The sequence below is a fragment of the Macaca fascicularis genome, chromosome X (assembly GCF_037993035.2).
Source record: "Macaca fascicularis isolate 582-1 chromosome X, T2T-MFA8v1.1".
Classification (NCBI taxonomy): Eukaryota; Metazoa; Chordata; class Mammalia; order Primates; family Cercopithecidae; genus Macaca; species Macaca fascicularis.
Genome location: NC_088395.1, coordinates 5,691,795 through 5,714,244, shown reverse-complemented (window position 1 = coordinate 5,714,244; position 22,450 = coordinate 5,691,795). Strand labels below are relative to the sequence as shown.

At 37.4% G+C, this 22,450-nt stretch overlaps 1 protein-coding gene across 8 annotated transcripts in view; it reads left to right on the top strand.

The window, feature by feature from the left end:
* Positions 1-22,450, top strand: part of NLGN4X (neuroligin 4 X-linked) — a 347,891-nt gene that overhangs the window by 196,198 nt on the left and 129,243 nt on the right. For 4 of the 8 annotated variants that reach the window (XM_005592905.5, XM_015443453.4, XM_005592907.5 and 1 more), the window contains 2 exons: positions 8,914-8,973; positions 12,202-12,354. In XM_005592905.5, the coding sequence (XP_005592962.1) occupies positions 8,914-8,973; positions 12,202-12,354 (213 nt within the window). The remainder of the gene's footprint in view (positions 1-8,913; positions 8,974-12,201; positions 12,355-22,450) is intronic. The other 4 variants (XM_005592910.5, XM_074029051.1, XM_074029049.1 and 1 more) reach the window with 1 other exon arrangement.

Sequence of the window (22,450 nt, the reverse complement as noted above, 5' to 3'; positions counted from 1 at the left end):
GCTACATAAGGAACCATCTCAAAGTCAAGTATCTCAAACAACCTCTATTTAGGTTATGATTCTTGGCTGGACCTCTGGGCTGTGCTCAGCTGGGAGGCTCTTCAGTCTAGAGTCAGCTTCCAGGTCTGTTGGGTGCTCATTGGCCAAGCACTATCTTAACAGGGTGCTTGACAGTGCTCCATGTGGAATATAATCCTCTAACAGGCTAGCATAGACTCTTCATGGAAGCTTGTCAGGGTTGCATGTAGATGTGTTCAAGTCCTCTTATAATGAAAGCTAAGACTAAGGACAGTGTGTCACCCTCCACATCCAGAATGTCCAGATAAGCAAATCCAGAAAGACACAAATGAATGGGTAGTTTCCAGGGGCTGAGAGTGGCCACTAAATGGTACCATATTTTTGGGGGGGGATCGTGAAAATGTTCTGCCATTAGATATTGTCGATTATTGCACAGATCCATGAATATATTAAAAACCATTGGATTACATACTTTGACACGGTGATGTGTATGGTATATTAATTATATCTCAATTAAGCAATAATATCTATCTATCTTGTCTATCTATCTATCTATCTATCTATCTATCTATCTATCATCATCTATCTATAAACCAGATAAGACAGGCTAGGTATATAGAAAAATAGAACAGAACAAGGTAGACAGAAACAGAATCTAGCAGATATAAAACTTGGCATGTCAGTAAAGAGCTGTAATACCTATGTAGCTGAAAATGGAACTGTTATCTAAGGAAATAATTAAAATAATCTCTGTGCTCTAGCATCCAGATAAATAAATTCCAGGTGAGTTATGACCCAGATATGAAATACAACCTTAAAACTGTTAGGAGAATATGTAAGCAAATAAAATATCTTTATGTTTCTGTATTAAACAATCCTTTTTTGTAAAAAAAGCAGAAATTGTAGAGAAAATAGTGATAAATTATAATATGCATTTTAAAGCATTACTTTAGATAATTAAAAATCCATAAAATGGTTAAAGACAACAGACTAGATATCACCAATTATCAACTGTGTAAACTTGGGCAAATTATTTAATAACTGTATACCTAATTTTCCTCAGCTATATAATGATATTAGTTACACATCTCATAAGGTATTTATGAAAAATGCATATTCAGAGCTGGATGCAGTGGCTCACGCCTGTAATACAGCACTTTGGGAGGCTGATGTGGGAGTCTTGCTGGAGGCCAAGAGTTCAAGACTAGCCTGGACAACATAGTGAGACTCACTATCTCTACAAGAAATATAAAAAAATTAACCAGGTGTGGTGGTGCACACCTGTATTCCCAGCTACTTGGGAGGCTGAGGTGGAAGAATCACTGGAGCCCTTGAGTTGGAGGCTGCAGTAAGCTACAGTTGTGTGATTGCACTCCAGCCTGTGTGACAGAGCAAGACTTTGTCTCTAAAAAACAAACAAAATGCATATTCAATATACATAAAGCCCTTATAACCATATGCAGCACTGCTATGCACTGTTAAATGTTTGCTTTTACATGCTTGAAAAGAGGCCAGCATCCATGAATATAAAGATTTCCTACCAATCAATAACAGACATTTAGCCAGTCAAAAATTGGCTTGCTATTCAAGATGGAAATTTAGAATGGGAATATAGAAATGCATCTGTACTAGTTTTAAGAAACATGGAAATTGAAATATAAACTGTTAATATTTTATACTCATTAAAGTGGCAAATATATTGTCTGATAACATCAAGTGTAGGCAACAGGGTAAGGACCAGGAAATTTTCTTACCTGCTACTGGGTGTATAGCATAATACAACTTGTTTGGAAAGAAAGATGCCAGTATCTACTGAAGATAAAATTAGTATTACCCTATGTATCAGTTAGCTACTGCTGCATAACAAAGGACTCTAAAAGTCAATGCCTTAAGACAATAAGCTCTTATTACTGCTTATGAGCCTCTGCATCTTGTTAGCTGGAAATTTATTTTGGTCTTGGCTGGGCTCATTCATGTGTATGCGTTGTTGATTTGGAGTGAGTTCTCTTAGGTAATTGGGGGTTTGCTGGAGGTAATTTTGCCTAGGTTGGGACCAATGGGTTCTTCTCTATGAGATCTCTTGTTCTCCAACCCGCTAGTCTGAATTTTTCACAGGGCAGTGGCAGTCTCAAGAGAGTAAGAATAGGTACAGGGGATTTGAGTCCCAGTCTTGGAAATAGCACATCATTATATTTTTTTGTTTGAAAAAATGCAGTAATAAAGCCATTCAAGATTCAAGGGGTGAAAATACAGACTCTATCTCTATGTATGAGGAATAGTAAATTCATGGGGAGGACTGTAGAAGTGGGAATCTTTTGCCTGTCAATTGACTACACCCTCTAATTCAACAATTGTCTATCTAGTAGTTATGTGCCCTGGAGCTGGGGTCTTCAAACTGGCAGATGTCTTTTCAAAATTTTTCAAAGTGTGATTCTGCTGATGATTTTAACGAAACTAATTTTCAGGTACTCAGCCTCCAGATGTTCTCCTTTCTAAGCCTTCCTGGCCACCAAAAGCTTCCCACATCAGAAAAGGATGACCTTCAGTATGCATGACACGTTGTTACCAACCTTTTCTGCCAGGGCTTATAATACAAGAAATATCTTTTTGAATGCTACTTTCTGGAAAAAAGCCCTTTGCTGAAGGCTCCATAAAATGAGCCTCCTATCTTATACATATTTCCATTAAGAGTGAAGTTAGGTCCTGTTCAGGTGTTCTGATTTCAGAAAAAGAAAAAAGAAGCCATAGGTCAGCTATGACAGTTCTTTCAAATGCAGAAACTGAACTTTTCTGTTGCTAACCAATTCTTCAAGGTGCAGATACATTTGGGTGAAGCCCATTGGTAAATGATCCCATCTGAAAATCATCTGAAGGTCATCTTTCAAATTCATTGTGGTAGTGTTATTCAAGTGGAGGTTCAAGTATATTTCAAATGTATGCATGGAATATTTTCCCTAGCTAGAGTCTGTTGTCCAGGTGTATGGAGGAAAGAGGAGGTATCCAGGTTGTGTACCTGTTCTTCTCATCTTTCTGGGGCTATTCTTGTCCCTTCTGTGCCCTCACCTTTCAACCCATGCTTCTGCTCAGAGCAACCTGTTTTCTTTGCTCCCATAAATGTATTCCTGGCCCCAGCTCTTCTGTGCATATTTAGAAGCCCTAACCCACTTCCTCACCAGCCACCCCTCTATCCCCAGACTCTCCTACCAGGAACAGCAGAGGATCCTAAATTCATGCATGGATTTTCCTGCCCCGTTGGAATTATCTGTGTGCATGTCTGTCTCTGATGTTCATCTCCTTCTGCGGTGTGGGTGTGTCATTACCTTTTTTAGCCAGGACTGCATGGCATTACCTCTCTTGGTCAGGACTGCATGTTAAAAGGGTCAATACATATTTGTAGAAGGAATGGACTTATGAGCGAATAAACCCGTGTGTCATGGGCAGTCTGTGAGGACGTGCCAGTCACTTCCTTGCTGCAGAGAGCTGGGAATATTGCATTGGATTAGAAGATTAAGCTCATATTCCTCTATGGCCAAGTGACAAAATAATCAATCTCATCCACATCTGTGATAGCCAAGAAAACATTTACTTCCCTAGGCCCCCCTCCCCCTACACTGTATGCAACTTTCCCTGTATGGAAATAATGTACTTAGCTTAAAAAGGCTCTTTCTCTACTTAAGATAACAAGACTAAGTTGAAAATTAACCTTGCCCACTTAAAAGAAAAACAATATGCAGTAAAATATGAACTACTAATACAGTTCAATATGATATCTCATGAGGAACAATAATGCTGAAGGTTCTTTTGGTTCTATTATTTCCTTATATTCTTGCTTAGATAACAAGATCACATTTGTATCTATTGACTTTCTATGATGATTTAGATATGTAAGTGGCAATAATATATATTAAAAAACAGATTTAAATTATTTTTCCGACTTGTAATGTTAACAGCAGTATATGTGACTGTGATGTTTTCCTTTGATGTTAATTTTCACTTTGACAGTAGCCTTCATTTTCCAGTTTTTGTTTTGTTTTGTGATAAGGTCTGGCTGTTTCACCAAGGCTGGAGTGCGGCAGGGCGATCTCAGCTTACTGCAAGCTCCGCCTCCCAGGCTCAAGTGATCCTGCCACCTCAGTCTTCCGAATAGCTGGGACTACAGGCATGCACCACCATGTCTGGCTAATTTTTTGTAATTTTTGTAGAGAGGAGGTTTCACCATGTTGGTCAGTCTGGTCTGGAACTCCTGACCTCCGCCCACCTCGATGTCCCAAAGTGTTGGGATTACAGGCATGAGCCACTGCGCCCTTATAATTTTCCAAATTCTTTACAAAATATTTCTCTTACATTCATAACATAAAGTGCTATTTTAAATAGACTGACTTTAGAAAATAACATAGATAAAGCACTAAATGGGAGCATCAGAGGAACAGGTTAAAAAAAGCTGGATTATTCTTCAGGATTAGGGACATTGAGATATTTTATTTATAAAATGATATTTAAATTTTAATAATAGAATGGTTGTACTTTTGCTTGGAGTATTTAAATCTTCTCTTTAATATTTAAAGCCAGTTCTGCACAGAGGTTTTAAGGAGATGCTTATTGTTGTATGAAAAGGAATATTATTCTGGAATTTTGAGGAAGGGTAGACATAGAGAAGAGAAAGGAAACTCATAGCCTACCTAGGTTTTATTTGGGCTTGTGTGTGTGTGTGTGTGTATGTGTGTGCACCAATCACAAGCTGGGTTTATTCTTGAATAAACTCTAGACAAATTGTTTTTATGAATCTTCTAATACCTGCATTTACATAGTCCATGGTTGTGTCTAAACTAGATACTCAAGAGAACTTGGTTTGTTTTAAAGGCATTTAATTAGTTATATTTACATGGACAAATAGAGCAGCAGTTTATTTAAAAGGAATGAAAGGATAAACAAATTAAATATACATAGAACAGGAAAGACAGTATTTAATTATGTTTCTGGGTCAAGCTCTGATATATAAGGTTCACTTAAAATTGGGATTTGGCAAGTAATTTCTATCGAAATCTCAGCAGGAGTTTTTGTTGCAACTAACAAGCTGATTTGGAAATGTTCATGGAAAGTCATAGGATATAGAGCTATCAAAAAGACTTTGGAAAAGGGGAAGAAAGTTGGAGGGCTTCCATTTCTCTGTTTTAAAAGGTACTGTAAAGCTATAGTAATCAAGATAGCAGGCAACTCACATGGGTATAAATTTAGACCAATGAAATATAATTAATTACAGTTGGTCCTTGAACAACACGAAGGTTAGAACCCCCGCACATTCGAAAATTCACTTAAAACTTTTTACCCCCAACCAGTACTTAACAACTAATAGTCTACTCTTGACTGGAAACCTTACCAATAACATAAACAGCTACTTATCACATCTTTTATATGTTATATATACAATACACTGGATTCTCACAATAAACTAAGTTAGAGAAAAGAAAGCACCGTTAAGAAAATCATAAGGAAGAGAACATATATTTACCACTCATTAAATAGAAGTGGATCTTCTTAAAGGTCTTTATCCTCATCTTCAGGGTGAATAGGCTGAGGAGGAGGAGGGAGAGGAGAGGTTGTTCTTGCAGTCTCAGGGGTGGCAGAGGCGGAAAAAATCCACATATAAGTGGATCTGCACAGTTCAGACCTGTGTTGTTCAAGCATCAATTATAAAGGCTTAGAAATAAATCCTTCAATTTGTAGTCAGTAGATTTTTAACAATGATGTCAAAACAATTAAAGGAGGCAAGGACAGTCCTTTCAATAAATGGTGCTGAGACAATTGGATAGTCATATGTAAAAAGATGAATTTCAACTCTTATCTCTTATTGTACCCCAAAATTAACTCAAAATGAATGGCAGATGAAAATGTAAGAATGAAAACTCTTAAACTTTTAGGAAACTTGGGCAACTTTTAGGAAACACAAGAGAAGGTCTTCAGGGCCATGGACTGGGAAAGATTTCATAAGTATGACCTCAAAAGTACAACCCTTAAAAGAAAAGAACTGATCAAGTGAAACTCATCAAAATTAAAAACTTTTGCACTTCAAAAGGCACTATTGAGAACATAAAGTGCTATTTGTTGAGAAAACCAAAAGATAAGCCATAAACTGGGAAAGGAGATTTACCAACCATATTCCTGGTAAAAGACTTTTATCTAGAAAATACTTAAACAAACCACTTACTATTCAATAATAAGAAGGAAAGAAATTGTTTTTAATGGGCAAAAAGTATTAGACATTTCTGCAAAGAGAGTGTACATGAGAAGATACTTAACATCATTAGTTACTAGACATTAGCTAAATGCAAATGAAAACTACAATGAGGCCAGGTACAGTGGCTCATGCCTGTAATCCCAGCACTTTAGGAGGCCAAGGTGAGTGGATTGCTTGAGGCCAGGAGTCCAAGACCAACCTGGCCAACAGGGCAAGACCCATGTCTACTAAAAATACAAAAATTAGTCAGGAATAGTGGTGCACACCTGTAAGTCCCAGCTACTCGAGAAGCTGAGGCATGAGAATTGCTGAAACCCAGGAGGTGGAGGTTGTCGTGAGCTGAGATCGTGCCACTGCACTCCAGCCTGGGTAACAGAGCAAGACTTTGAAAAAAAAAGAAAAAAAAAAACCTACAATGAGACATCCATTAGTATGGTTATAACAAAAAAAAATATTAGCAAGTTTTGGCTAGGTAATAAAGAAATGGAGACCCTTTATACCACCGTTGGTGAGAATGCCAAGTATTGCAGCTGATTTGGAAAATAGTCTGTCAGTTTATTAAAACATTGAGCATAAATTTGCCTTATGAAACAGCAATTTCACCCCTAGGTATCTATGCAATAGAGATGAAAACATATATCCGTGCAAAAAATAGTACACAAATAAATGTTCATAGCAGCTTTATTAGTAATAATCAACAAGTAGAAATAAACCAAATGTCACTCAACAAATAAATGGATTTTTAAAATGTGGTATACCCATACAATGGAAAATAATTTAGCCATAAAAAGGAATGAAGTAGGCCGGGCGCGGTGGCTCAAGCCTGTAATCTCAGCACTTTGGGAGGCCGAGGCGGGCGGATCACGAGGTCAGGAGATCGAGACCATCCTGGCTAACACGGTGAAACCCCGTCTCTACTAAAAAATACAAAAAACTAGCTGGGCGAGGTGGCGGGCGCCTGTAGTCCCAGCTACTCGGGAGGCTGAGGCAGGAGAATGGTGTGAACCCGGGAGGCGGAGCTTGCAGTGAGCTGAGATCTGGCCACTGCACTCCAGCCTGGGCGACAGAGCGAGACTCCGTCTCAAAAAAAAAAAAAAAAAAAAAAGGAATGAAGTATTGATTCATGCTACAGTATGGAAGGACATTGAAAACATCGTGCTAAGTAAAAGGAGCCAGACACAAAATACCATATATTATATGAGTTTATTTATATGAAAAGCCTAGAAAAGGCAAGTCTTATAAAGACAGAAAGTGGATCAGCAAGGCTATCACACCCACCCAGGTCTGGTTTTAAAGGGTATTAAGCCCCCATGAAATGGACATTATTTAACTTTTGTTTGATGTATGGAAACAGCATTATCAAGTCTTGGTTTCAAAATATGTTTAAGCTCTTCTGAGTTATGTAGAACGGAAGAGTGTTTTTCATTTGCAAGTGTTGGAGATGACAATATTTTCCCTCTGCCTTAATCCACTTATCCTAGAACCCTACAGGAAGGCAAAGGCTGTTTTAATTGATTGACGCAGTTATTGATAGTGGGATATGCACACATGGGCTGCATCTGTCTGTGAAAAGGAAGCAATGGAGCCAATTAATTAATTCAAGCAAAATTAAATGTTCACACCATTTAAATGTGGAAAGTATAAAAACCAAAATGGTGCTCTGTGCAGAAAGACCATAAGCTAGTTTGTGCCATCCTTCAGGGCCGCTTCCTGCATTGTGCCTGTATTAAAATTCCTATGCAGTTCTTACTGAGGTGATCAAGGTAGATGACTTCGATTTTTATTTTCTTCAACAAATTCAAGTACCAATAACTTTCAAATGATATTTAATAACTATTTTAAACACAGAGGACATAATCTTCAAATGATATTTAATAACTGTTTTAAACACAGAGGACATAACTTTCAAATGATATTTCATAACTATTTTAAACACATAGGACATGGTCTATAATGTTTTGTCCTGACTTAAATATTTATTGCATGTAGTAGATTTTAATAGAAGAAAACAAGAGTGAATAATGGGTAGTGCTTCTCTAAACACAGAGTAGAGGTAAATCTTAGTGATTTAAATTATTAACAATTCTGACTTTTTGAGATTGCATGTTTATAGGTTTTTAATGCATGAAATTAATGTCAATTTTATGGTATTTTGATTAAAGTCCTTCCATGTTTACTGTGTGTTTTTGCTTGCCTTATGAAAATTTCTAACCATAATGTATCAATAACAATTCAAAAATTCATTTAAATTATAACATGTTGAAATCAGAGGACCATTGAATACGCCATAAGCATTTCTTTAAAGAATGTGGGAAATATCTTTTCTAATAATTTAATTTCTCTTTTTTTAAAACAACTCACGTTAGCATTTTTTTTGCAGTAGCATCATTTTAACCCCCAACTGCATATTCACAGGATATCTAATATTTTTTGCAAGTAACATTTTGAATTTGTTCTTCTTGACATCTTTATGTTTATATGCATTTTGCATTTCCCTATCTCATTTTTTTGAAATCCAAATGTAACCGATTTCAACTTTTTGTGTTACATTCTTTTTTTTTCTTTTACTGGGTAGCATCTCTCTTTTCTGAATTTTTTGCAAACCTGTTGTTTTTGAATTCTCTTTTTTCCCTTTATTTTCCTTCTCAATATGACCCCAGGAGCCAACACAAAGAAAAACGCAGATGATATAACCAGTAATGACCGTGGTGAAGATGAAGGTATTTTTTGTTTTTTCAAAGCTCAACCCTGATGCATGATTTTATATCTATCTATCTCTCTTTTTTTTTCATTTCAATCTGTTTTTTCTCCCCTTATTTAAAACTAGTACACTTTGGTGTGCTTCTTTAATTATTTTCTTCTTGTATAGAAACCATTGTCATTTTTAATCCCAGTTACCATGTACAGGAAACAAATCACTCTGAGAAGTATAAACATTGTTTCTAAACATGAAAAGAGTAATGAACTACTGTTTACAGAGAAGCCCATCTTCTTTTTTTTTTTTTTTTGGCTTGGTCACAAGAAGAGAAAATGGAATTTTAAAACATGCATGTATAGTCTTTTTTCTTCCTTCCAAATGTTATTTTGTAAGTTGATATGCTACTTTGGAGCTTTGGTCTTCTTAATTATTTTTATAAACTGCAAAACTCTGCAGCACCTTAGAATATTTTTTTTTGAGGGGGGGCTGAAATATCAGTTTTTTTTTCTTCACAAACATATTGATTCCAACATAGATTTCTGATAATCTTCTCACAGTGAAGTACACCAAAAAGTGTTTTAACGAGATGCTGTTGTTAACGAGTCCTGATGCTTTCAGGACTGCCTTTTACAGCATTTAAAGGAAAAAAAAAAAAGATAAGAGTATCTCAGAACTGAGAAAGGACAAAAAGCTAGCTATTCTTTTTACACTACGGCTTTTTTTGAAAACGTTTTTCTCCTTAAAATGTTTTGTTGCTGTGAAGTTTCTTCTTAAGGCTACCAAATTGCTCAACACATTATCTACCAGAAGTGAAAGGATTTTTTTTAAAAGATGGTAGGTCTGCGGTACTCATGCAGACAACTTGCACGCTGTTTTTCTGCCCTTTCTGTACCAGAAATGATTTTTTTTTAAAAGAGGGGAAGCAACAAAAAAAGTACTGAAGCAAGCCCTTCTTCATTGGTAAGGCTCTATAGGATTAGCTAAAAGCACATTTTTCCCGTCTGGGAAGCAAAATGCATGGAGCTCCATTAAGGCCCTGGCTGGACCTTTGGGTCTCTGTCTGAAAGGCAATTTAAAGCCCAAAAGTGAGTCCTGAATTATCTTTGCTGGTCAAAACCAACGTCCATGACAGGGTCTTTTGACCAATTCTTGTAGTTGCTCCCCGCCTTGCTTATCTTCATAAATCAACTGTTCTCCAAGAAAAGAAATCTTGCCAACACCCTTTCCATGCCCAGTCTTCCCTTAACATTTTGAATAGTAGTATTTTTACTGAGCTCATAGGGCTGTCACTGCCTCAAGTAGCTCTCTGAGAGATCTCAATTCTGATGGCCATGGAAGATCAAAATCTACACCTGCTTCAGGTAGCCCCTTCTTTGATAAGGGCTTCTGAATGCCTGACATTTTATCAGCATTGAGCAAATACATAAAAATGAAATAAACTTTTGTTGTCTCATATCTTATACTGCTATAATTTGCATCCTGTTTGGCTTTCTCTTTTTAATGCATTTCCCTTTGATAATTAGGACCTGTTTTCACAATGTTCCCAGTGAATCTTTATTACCATTGAAATGCCATCTAATTTTCATGATTAATATGACAACTGGTTATTACTTCCACAAGGTCAAGAGAGTCTTGTTCTATGTTTTATGAAAGGTTAGAGATGTTAATCTCACATGTTTTCCAAGGGTGGACTTTAAAGCAGCCCTTCAAAATCTCTACTTACCCTTTTTTCCACAATTTACTAGACAACTGCTGGTAATGGTAAAAGAAATGAGGCCAAAAACAGCAAATTAGGAATCAGAAAGAAGCAGTGGATCAGGAGAAAAGCCATTTCTTATTCATATAGCAGAAGACATTTCCCGTAGCATATGATGAATAAATGATTAATAGAAGATTTTTACTTTATATTTGAATTTAATATGAGAAATAAAAGCCACTTTTCTGCCGTGGATTAAATATCTGCAAAGAAATACTTGGGTAACTTGACACTGTTTTGTGTGCTTTACTGTGACCAGTGGGTATGTCATGTCTTCTGTGTACACCCAGGAAAATTGTGATCGTAATTCATTCAAATTGGAGCCACCGTCCAAACGATGGTAATTCATATCTTCAGAATTCTTTTCCAATATCTCAAAAGTGTCCCTGTGAATTATGAGGAAAAAAAACTTTATTGAAGAAAAAATTGGAAATCAATATGCATACATACTTGAGTTTTCTTTTAGTAACAAAGATATTTAAATTGTTTGTACACACACACACACACACATACACACACACACATATCTGTATCCAGAAATATTTATAGGTGAGGTCAGTCTTCTAAAGATTAAATGTAGCCCTAATTGCTGATTAATGTTATAAACAGTTTATTTAATCATAACTTTTCACAAAGCAGGCCCTACAGATGGTCCCCAGCTTCCTATCATCACAGATCATTGTTTTTACATCATTGTTAATTTAAATAATAAAGTAAATTATTAAGAGGAATTTTTGGTTGCAAGTCACAATGGGAGTTTATAGTCCCTGTGAAAATATAAAGCATTCAAATAATTTGGATTATTTTGCCATTTTTTATTGCATCTCTTTTATTTTTGTCACTTAAGTATGTTAGTATGTTACTGTAATCACTGGAACAAAGACATTTGCTTAGACATCCTTCCTTTTTTTTCCTTATTTCTGTTCTGTTAATTTTTAACTATTGATTTTGCTTTCTTGTCATTATCTGTCCCTTATTGATAGTTTATAGCTTCACGACTACTCTTATGTTTTTATTGTTAAATTGAAGATGAATCTGTACACTCACCTGCGAACTAAGATGCAACTATATTAAAATTAATTATAATTTTGAAGTTGATTTTATACTTAATTAGAATATAAAATATATTTTGTCAAGGATTCCATGTGTTTATTCAATTTAAATCACATTTTAGGGTTTGAGCAAAATTTAGGAAATGTGTACTTTACCTAAAACCATTTCTTTTAGTGCTTTAGATATATATAGAAGCTTACATGAGCAGAGGATGCCAAATGTCTGTATGCTTCTTAAAATACCATTTCCATAAATAGAAAACGTAATAGCACTGATCATTTTCCTTAGAAACTCTTATCAAGGGTCATATCATCCATAAAAATAAATGTGCTTAATTCAAGTCAAAATAGGGAAATCAGTGAATCTCCTTTGTTCTTAATTGAGCATTGGTGAGTCAGTGTGATTCTTTATTGTGTTTCCTTACTTGGCTTTTTTTTCCAGATATTCATGATCAGAACAGTAAGAAGCCGGTTATGGTCTATATCCATGGGGGATCTTACATGGAGGGCACCGGCAACATGATTGACGGCAGCATTTTGGCCAGCTACGGAAATGTCATCGTGATCACTATTAACTACCGTCTGGGAATACTAGGTAAGTGATTTCATCATGTAAATGACTGAGCAACAGGAAACATGAAAGGTCCACTTCTTATTTTGACAGGGCTCGTGGATTTGAATCCTGTTATTCCAGTTCCTGGTTAATTCCACTTTACGGTATTTACTTTATGTGATCAGATATGTTTATTCCTTTTACAACCTTCGTGCAACATGGTCATTTTATTGTTTTATTTTTTTTTTTTAGCTTGCAATTTCTGATCCAATAATTTTATTTTGTGGAACCTGAATCCCTCCTCAAAACAATGCAGACTTTAAGATCTTCAAGATGAAATGAAATTTTATTTAAAGTATGTTTCTCCCTTGGAGTTCAATGAATATATGTTTGTCTACATAGACCTGTACAATGAACACATATTTGGTGATATCATGGTTGGGAATGGCCATAGATCTTAGCTTTCTTTTCTGGTTATGTCATTCTATGAATCAGTATATTGTGTGGAGGAAAATATCTTATCCAATTCTCTAACTGATTATGTTGAGCCTTTGGAAGATCTGTTGTTTTGGTTCCATTGCATTTGCATGCAAGGAAACTTAGCTGTTAGTTGGCTTTTGTTCCATTGATGATCTATGATTAAAGGCTGAATACATGGAAATTCAAGTTTAGTTCCTCCATGTTTTGATATTTCATTTCTTTTCTTTCTTTCTTTTTTTTTTCTTCTTTGAGACAGAGTCTCACTCTGTCGCCCAGGCTGGAGTGCAGTGGCGCAATCTCGGCTCACTGCAGCCTCTGCAACATCTGCCTCCTGGGTTCAAGTGATTTTTCTGCCTCAGCGTCCCAAGTAGCTGGAACTACAGGCTCATGCCACCACGCCCAGCTAATTTTTGTAGTTTTAATAGATACGGGGTTTCACCATATTGGCCAGGCTGGTCTCAAGTTCCTGACCTCGTGGTCTGCCCGCCTCAGTCTCCCAAAATGCTGGGATTACAGGCGTGAGCCACCGCGCCCGACCGTCATTCATCTTCTTTTAATTGTACGTTGGAAAATTATACGTCTTCAGGGTAAGATTTCAGTACCTTCTGAGATGGCCTTTCCTGGTGTTGGTTAGTTTGCAAATAATATTCCTAGACCTATGTAAAAACATTTGTTTTCCAGGCAAAAATGCATTGTGATTATGATACAATATGAAATACAAAATAAAATGGAGGCCAGGCATGGTAGCTCTCGCCTATAATCCCAGCACTTTGGGGGGCCCACGCAGGCAGATCACTTGAGGTCAGGAGTTCGAAAACAGCCTGGCCAAAGTGGTGAAACCCAGTCTCTACTAAAAATACAAAGATTAACCGGGCCTGATGGCAGGTGCCTGTAATCCTAGCTACTCAGGGGGCTGAGGCAGGAGAATCTCTGGAACCCAGGGGGCTGAGGTTGCGATGAGCAGAGATAGCACCACTGCACTCCAGCTTGGGCAATGGAGCGAGACTTTTCTCAAAAAAATAAATAAATAAATAAATAAAATAAACAATAAAATAATTAGTTAAAATAAAAAACAAAATAAAATGGACTAAAGGAGGTCTCTCAAACAAGAAATATGACTAAAAGTGTTTTCTTCAAATAGTTAAATATTGCCAAGAATATTTTATTTTCAATCAGATGACTTCATTTCATTCTGAGTGTTTTTTTTTTTCCCTATGTGAAAACGTTCACTGTAAGAAGCCCTAAGAGGTGGTGAACTGCTGAGAAACCCTAAGAGGTGGTGTAAGAAACGTTAGGAGAAATGCATTTATTACTTTGAAATGCAAGTCAGTCACAGGTGTTGCTAAAGGTATGTCTTTTGAAACATTGATAAAGAACTCAAGGTTCCAGACTGGTTTCTGCGTTGAAGAAAATAAACACCACCAAAAAACCTTTTAGTGTCAAAAAACTTATTATATCGTTGGCTTTATTTCCTATAATTTTTGTAGTTTTCTGTGAGCCACATCTTGGCAGAATAATGTGTCTGAACCTTTGCATAGCGATAATTGCATGCTTCACTGAGTATTTTTCAGAGGCGCTGGAGAGCTGCTTTGACTACTAGTGTTGGAAACAGGAAATTGTGCTTCTTGATATTTTACAAAAGGTCCATTCTGACAAAGAGGTGGAAGGAGGAAAGTACGTGTGAGGGTACTGCACAGGCCTTCTTCAAAGGGAGCAGTGTGTGCACTGCCTGTAGCAGGGCCACACGGAAGAAAGCTTGGGCATCCTTTTCTGAAGGAGGCAGTGGGCATCGAGAAAATTCTTGCTTTGCTGGAATCACAGACTATTCTGTTGCATGTGTGATGGATTGATGTGTCTGATAAGATTGAGTTTCGAAAGAAATTGATCTCCTTTTCCCCCTAAAGCTCAGTTGTATCAAGCAACTCTACACTGATTTTTCATCAGTTTTGTCCCTTCATGAATCAATTGCACATCTTGCAAATTAGCCTGGAAATTATACACACTTTTTTTAGAGGAAAGAAAAACTAATTGAAAAATTATAAGTCTACTTTTTGTTATGGAGAGTTTTTAAAAGTCATGAGATAACAGAGAGCTGTAAAATTGGTGGGGAAGAAATAAAAGAAGCGATTTAGCATCTCTGTGCTGGTCTATTTACATTCCTCCAATGAGCTAGTGTGGAACAGCCAAGCACACTACAGACCCCCTTTCATTTGATGGAATGAAATGTGCCAAGTTTGCTGATTTTACAGGACGATAGAGACTTTAAAATGTGACTGCATTGGTTTTTATCATGGATCTTGCATTTACTACTGTCCTCTTGAAAACGGCTAGGCGGCATTAACTTTTTGTTTGCAGGAAACTCCTATTATCGGTCTTGAAAAAATGTTTTTAAACCTTTGGCATTCAGATATTTAAAAAGATGAGCAAATAAAATACACAGCAGGCGCTGCAATGATCATTTCAGTGAGTGCATTTCATACAAGTAGATACAATTTTAGGCAAAAGGTTGAAATATTCTTTGAGTTCTTTTTCTTCCAATAAAAGTCATAAATGCATAAATGTTATCTTCCTACCTGAGGAATGGAAAAATATTGTTTTAAGATTTTTTTTTTATGGAGTAACAAATGCTATTTTCTGTTACCCAAAAGAGAGGATTAAAAACATGAAACATGCCCATAATAGAAGCGGAATGCTGGCTTTGGAAAGAATGTAGATTGCAGCTGGAGACAGACAGGAGCTAACATCTTTTCTCTACCCCCACCGTGAGAAAGTCAGCTAGCGATTCCTGAGACTCTTTCCTTAGGTGTAGTACTGGCAGTGGTCTCTCCCTTGCAAGGTTGTTGTACAGTATAAAAGTTCCATGGTTCAAAATACCTCATTAATATATAATCTGTACAATTACTTGTCGATAAAAAAAAACTTATTTATTTATTTTTTTATTTTTTTGAGATGGAGTCTCGCTCTTATTGCCGAGGCTGGAGTGTAGTGGCACGATTTCGGCTCACTGCAATCTCTGCCTCCCGGGTCCAAGCGATTCTCCTGCCTCAGCCTCCACAGTAGCTGGGATTACAGGCGCCCGCCACCACGTCCCACTAATTTTCGTATTTTTAGTAGAGACAGGGTTTTGCCATTTGGTCAGGCTGGTCTCGAACTCCTGACCTGAGGAGATCCACCCGCCTCGGCCTCCCAAAGTACTGGGATTACAGGCGTGAGCCACTGCACCCGGCCAAAAAATAACCTTTAAAAAAGGTTTAATGGACTCATGTAGATGAAGTTTCATAGATTCTCAGCAGCAACCATTATACCCAGTCACACTACAATTTCTAGTGTTATTGATATCATTATACATTGTATTAATACTACTGTTTATCCACAGTAAGAATTGTAGCTGACCCAATCTCTAATGGCTAATATCTATCAAATATTGGCATCCAGACTGAACCATGTTAATTTAAAAAAATCATTACAAGACACTCCTAGATGTTAAATAAATCAGAAGATCATCATGTTTGCTATTTTTTTAATAATCAGAAGTGTGCTATACAGTCTTGCTAGCCATTGGCCATACAATTTATGATCCAATCCAGGACATGTTTGAGAGTTGCTCATGTGCTATCAATAAAATGGGATTGTTCCAGGCAAATTGAGACATATCATCATAGCTATAAAGTAATTATTTATATCTACATGAAATGTCTTCTGATTGAATTGGTGTTCAGTTTGTTTTTAAAGAAGCTACACTTCTGTAAACAGATTTCTTATGTGTTCTGTTGTACACCCTTGTCACTAGAAAGGCGTGTATGTTACCAGAAAGGGATCCTAATCCACACCCTAAGAGAGGGTTCTTGGGTCTTGTGCAAGAAAGAATTGGAGGCAAATCTGTAAAGTGAAAGTAAGTTTATTAGGAAAGTAAAGGAATAAAGAATGATGCTCCATAAGCAGAGCAGCTCCGAGGGCTGCTGGTTGGCTATTTTTATGATTATTTCTTGATTATATGCTAAACAAGGGGTTGATTATTCATGAGATTTCCAGGAAAGGGGTGGCAACTCCTAAAAAGGGTTCCTCCCCTTTTTAGACCATATAGGGTAACTTCCTGACATTGTCATGGCATTTGTAAACTGTCATGGTGCTTGTGGGAGGGTCTTTTAGCATGCTAATGCATTATAATTAGCATATAATGAGTAGTGAGGACGACCAGATATCACTCTAGTTGCCATCTTGATTTTGGTGGGTTTTGGCTGGCTTTTTTACCGAATCCTTTTATCAACAAGGTCTTTGTGACCTGTATCTTGTGCTGACCTCCTATCTCATCCTGTGACTAAGAATGCCTAACCTCCTGGGAATGCAGCCCGGTAGGTCCCAGCCTTACGTTACCCAGCTCCTATTCAAGATGGAGGCGCTCTGGTTCAAACGTCTCTGACATATATATATTCAAGAATTTGGAAAAGCTGAAGTTCACCAGTACCTCTCAGCTTAGTCATTCCCAGGGTGTATGGTGTTCCTGTCTGCTCAGAAGCCAGCAAAATCCTTGCTCAGCTGTACATGCTGGGCATTTGCCTGGTCTCACCTACCCACTTGAGTACCTATGCGCTATCACCCATTCACCTCACAACATCCTTACGTATCATTTACCCCTAAGAAGATTAGACATTAATCCAGGTAATAAACTTTCAGAACAATCACCTCCAGACAGAAACTGCAGAGGATAATCTGATAAATCTGAATTCCTGTAAGGTCATTACTCAATCAGTAAATACTCTTCTCTCCATCTTAGCTCCTAACTTTACGATAACTTGAGTTCTCCCAAATCTGGTTTGTTTTTTTTTTTTCTCATTCATAGTAGTCCAACAACCTTCAATGTAAAAGAGAATGCATCTTGCTCATGCTTTTTGATGGAAACACCTGGAACTTATTCTTACCTTCCCCCTTCCAACTGTCTCCAAGTGCAAGTCTGCACCTGTACTGGATTTCATCTGCCTCCATTTAAATATGTATTTCCATATAGCTCACATGATACTATCACCTTTTTGGTCATCCTATGACTTCATGCTTCATGTATGCTGAAATTAATTGTTGCTTCGAAAGAGTTCCAACTATGTAACATCAACTCATTGTGTGCCTCAGTGTGACTGGCAGATATTAGTTCATTTAATCTTCATAAACTCCCTTGGCGGAGTTAACCTTGTGTCCCACCTATGAGGAGACGAAGGCTTTGAAGTGATGGGATTTACTCATGGCATCACACCTTCCAGCAGTCAGAGCAGGGACTGAAACCCAGGTCTAACTGAAGCCAGAGCTCTGACTTACCACTCAGAATGCATCCAGAGTCTTGTTAATTAATGTCAAGTATGAATTAGTAAACCATGGAATGAGTGAAGAGATTGAATATCACTTTAGCATCAGATGTAGCTTTTATCATTATGCGAAAAAAGTTCTTACTGCTGATCAGGATACACAGTTGTGATAAGATGCTTACAGTGTATTTTTAAGTTCCTCAGAGTGGGTCCTTGAAGGCTGGTTGATTTCCATTCAATCAATACTGGTTTGCTTTGGCTCACGGTGATGGTGGCATTAACCACAGCAATGGCATTTGTCACATCAAAACTCTTCAGTGCTGTAGAACTAGTGCTTCATCAGCAAATTTGATGTCCAAACCCCAGTTCCCATGTCATTGCCTGCTTGCTCTCTCGTGTGCATAAATTGAGTCAAATGATCATTTTGGTGCATTTCTTACAATTTTTCAGATATTATAGCTATCCTGAAAATTGTCATCTTAGGGTAGGTTGTGTCATGGTCTCCTGAAGTTGTCTTTCTCTTTAAGACCATTCATTGAATAAACCTATTAGGAGCTTTGGAGTCATAACTAAATATAAGACAGAAGTGGTTTGATATAAAAGCAACCGATGTGCATAGCAGAAACAGCATTTGTAGTCATAATTTGGGTGACTTAACCCATATGCATTCGCTCAGCCTAATAATGTGTTCGCTTTCCCTCTTCTAGTCTCCCTTGTAGGGTTTTCCTCTGAAATTGAGGGAGGGTGGGCTGAGCTCTGAAGTATTCTTGCAACATCAGCCAGTCGTCTCACCTTTATAGTTTTGTGATATGTGTGAGCTGTATAATATTCCACTCAACAAAAGAAGCCTGGAAATCATTAGAAGAGAGGACTAATACATTCTACCCAAGAGTTACAGCCGAATTCCATGGATTTGCATTTATGTGACATGCATCTGACATTAGTGGGAATTCAATGGGTCCCTATAATTTCCCTGAAGCACATCTGCTGAAAAATGTCAAGCTATCTTATAAATGGCCTGTAAGTTCTTCTCCTCTTTAGAAGTTAGAGGAGTTGCTCTATTTTTGGTACATTTGCCATTTTATTTCTTTTTTCTAACAATATTTCTTTTTTTTAATGCTTTATGAAGGATTTTATTTGAAATGATAAATGGAACACATCTTTTATATCAAATCAAAACTTCATAAGCATATATGCTAAAAAAGAAAGCATAATTTCCTTTTTGGAGAGTCAGCACACCTTGATGCCACTCTCCTGGTTTCATTAGCATACCTTTCCTCTCTTCCTCTAACCAAAATGTCTCAGATTCCCCCTGATTTGATATCTCTAAATGGCTGACTTTGACTGGAAGAATTCCCTCTCTCTGTCTGAAAAGAGGACCCAGGCATTACTAAAACAAAACACTGCAAAAAGTTAAATGAGGAGAAAGGAAAGTTAAGCATTGCACTTAGTGAGAAATACATAAACAAAAGTAAAGACGTGAAAGAAGCATGAGAGAAGGGTGAGAAAGTGAAATCCTGAGACAAGATGAATGGTGTGTGTGAGCACTCAAACCCAGGAAGTAGCAAAAGGTGGAAGAAAGAATGGGAGCCTTTAGAATAAGACTCTTTGTGGGTTGGGTGGCAGATGTTATCGGTAAAGCCAGCCTGGGGAGTTGGCAGGGGTCCATGCTGTAGATAACACAGTAATAGAATGAACACATTGGAGAAGACAGGGCAACCTCTAATCCAAAAATTATCAGATAAAGGAAAACCAAGACACTTTGAAAAAAAAAAAAAACCAAACACAATGTCTTGTTTTTCATCGTCATCTTCTTTATAATGAGGTTTTGATGCATTGAATACACACTTGGAAACACTGTAATCCCATGGTTGTTGTGGCTGCAGATTGATAGGTGTGGACAGATCTTTTGTGGGGCAAACAAAACCAGGATGGCGTTTTTTGCTCTCAGAATGATCATTTGCTTGGACTTTCCTCTTCTGCCTCCTAGTGGCTCAAAAGCCCACTGCATTCATTGGATTTATTCAGGATGGGAAGATCAAGGGAAATGAAGGATGAGTGCTTTGTCCTTAGGACCTCAGAGGCAAATGGAGCAGAGATGGGGGTGACTGCAGTGGGATAAGGACTCTCTCACCAGGAGGGTGCCATTGACATAAGAGTTGATGGGAACAGCAGAGCAAAGAGGCTCCCCGGTCCTCAGCTGACCCAACAATAAGCGAGACATCAGATGGAAGGGTATTTATTGGGCAAGGAAAATCAGGGGAAGACTGGGTACAGTGGCTCTCACCTGTAATCCCAGCACTTTGGGAGGCCAAGGTGGGAGGATCCCTTGAGGCCAGGAGTTCAAGATCAGCCTGGACAACATAGTGAGACCCTGTCTCAGAAAGAAAGAGAGGGAGAGAGAGAAAAGAAGGAAGGAAAAAGAAAAATTAGCCAGATGTAGTGATGTATGCCTGGTGTACCAGCTACTTGAAAGGCTGAGGCGGGAGGATTGCTTGAGCCTAGGAGTTCGAGGCTGCAGTGTGCTGTGATTGCACTCCAGTCTCAGCAACAGAGTGAAACCCTGTCTCAAATTTTTAAAAAAGAGTCAAAAGAAAATCAACGGAGGAGTGGAGACAAGGTAGAAAAGAATGTTCTTTGTTTAGTGCTTTTATCCCTAATGTATTCATTTAGTCATCAAATAAAAATTGAATATATTGATCATGTACAAAGTGATGTTTTGAAATATGTATCCATTGAGAAATGGCTAAATTGAGCTAATTCACAAGTGCATTACTTCAAATGCTTGTTTTTGTGGTGCAAACACTTAAAATCTACTTTCTTAGATATGTTCGCATATTCAATGCCTTGTGATTCAACTATGTTTGCCATATTGTACAGATCTTTTGAACTTTTTCCTGCTAACTGAAACTTTGTAACCTTTGGCCAACATCTCCCTTTTCTTCTCCACCTCAAGCTTCAAGTTCTGTAAGAGAACATTCCACTCTCTGCTTCTGTAAGCTTGACTTTTTTAGATTCCACATATAAGTAAGATGATGTGATATTTGTCTTTCTGTGTCTGGCTTGTATCACTTAACATAATGTCCTCTGGTTCATCCATATTGTCCTGAATGACACAATTTCGTTCCTTTTTTTGAGGTAGAATAATAGTTCCTTATGTGTATAAGCACCGTTTTCTTTATTCATTCATCTAATGATGGACATTCAGGTTGATTCCATATTTCAGCTGTTGTGATTAGTGCTGCAGTGAACATGGGAGTGCAGATTTCTCTTCAAAGACTTATTTTTTCCAATCCCAAATACACAAAAGCATCATCCGGCCTCTGTCATGCTGTGGAGACTCTCCTTGATTTATTTATAAACGATTCAGGATTTCTTTAAAGAAGCTGAAATTTTATTTTTACATGCAAAACCATATTTAGAAGTCAAAATATTCAAACAAAACTCACAGAAGTATCTATTCCATCAATATATAATTCCCAGTTAATTGAATGTAGAATGTCATTTGAGCATGAGTTAGTAGTCACAGAGAATAGGCCTTAAAAATGTTCTGGATTTGAAAGTTTTGCATTCAAAACAGTCTCTTAAGATTCTTAATTCTGAAAGACACCAGCCCTTTCTCTCTTCAGCCTGTTTTCTTCATTTTGCTTCTCATCCAGTATGTGAAAGGTTGATCATTTTTAGTCGATGAGGATGACGTGCCCTCTTTCTCCTTGGGGACAGAAGGACGTAAGTTGTGCTCTAAATGAAAATAAGAGTATGATGAGTATCCCAAGGGATGATGGAAAGTTCCAGGGATAAGCATTGAAATTGAGAGCCAAATTCAAGTACATTGGAATTAGGATTCTGGTGATAATTCTGTCAGTATCTGCATATATTCAAGGAAATTAGTCCTTTCGAGTAGGATAATGGAAAAATCTCTAAAAGGCAATCTGAGCGGAATGTTTAAAGACTATGTGATTATTATGCACTGCATGCCTGTACCAAAACATCTCAAGTACCCCACAAATTACTCATAAAGTTTAAACAAAGTAAGACTACTATACATATTCTGGCCTGCAGCTTTTTTTCCCCTGACATTTGCCTACAAGCCTGTAATAGCACAGGCAGTTCTACAAGAAGCATGAATATGCACATATGTACATGCACAACAGCAGTGATACAAAAACAAATGTGCTGTGTTCTAGTAGAATTGTCTTATTTTTGTCCAATCCAAGATTAATAAGTTATTAGCTTTATGGAAATGAACCCTAGAGGATAAAACATACAGGTGCAAAGTAATTTTCCTATCCTAGGGACTAAATTATAACCAAATAATACTAGGTTAAACCAAGGCAGTACCAGTGAGAATGCAAAGAAAAAAA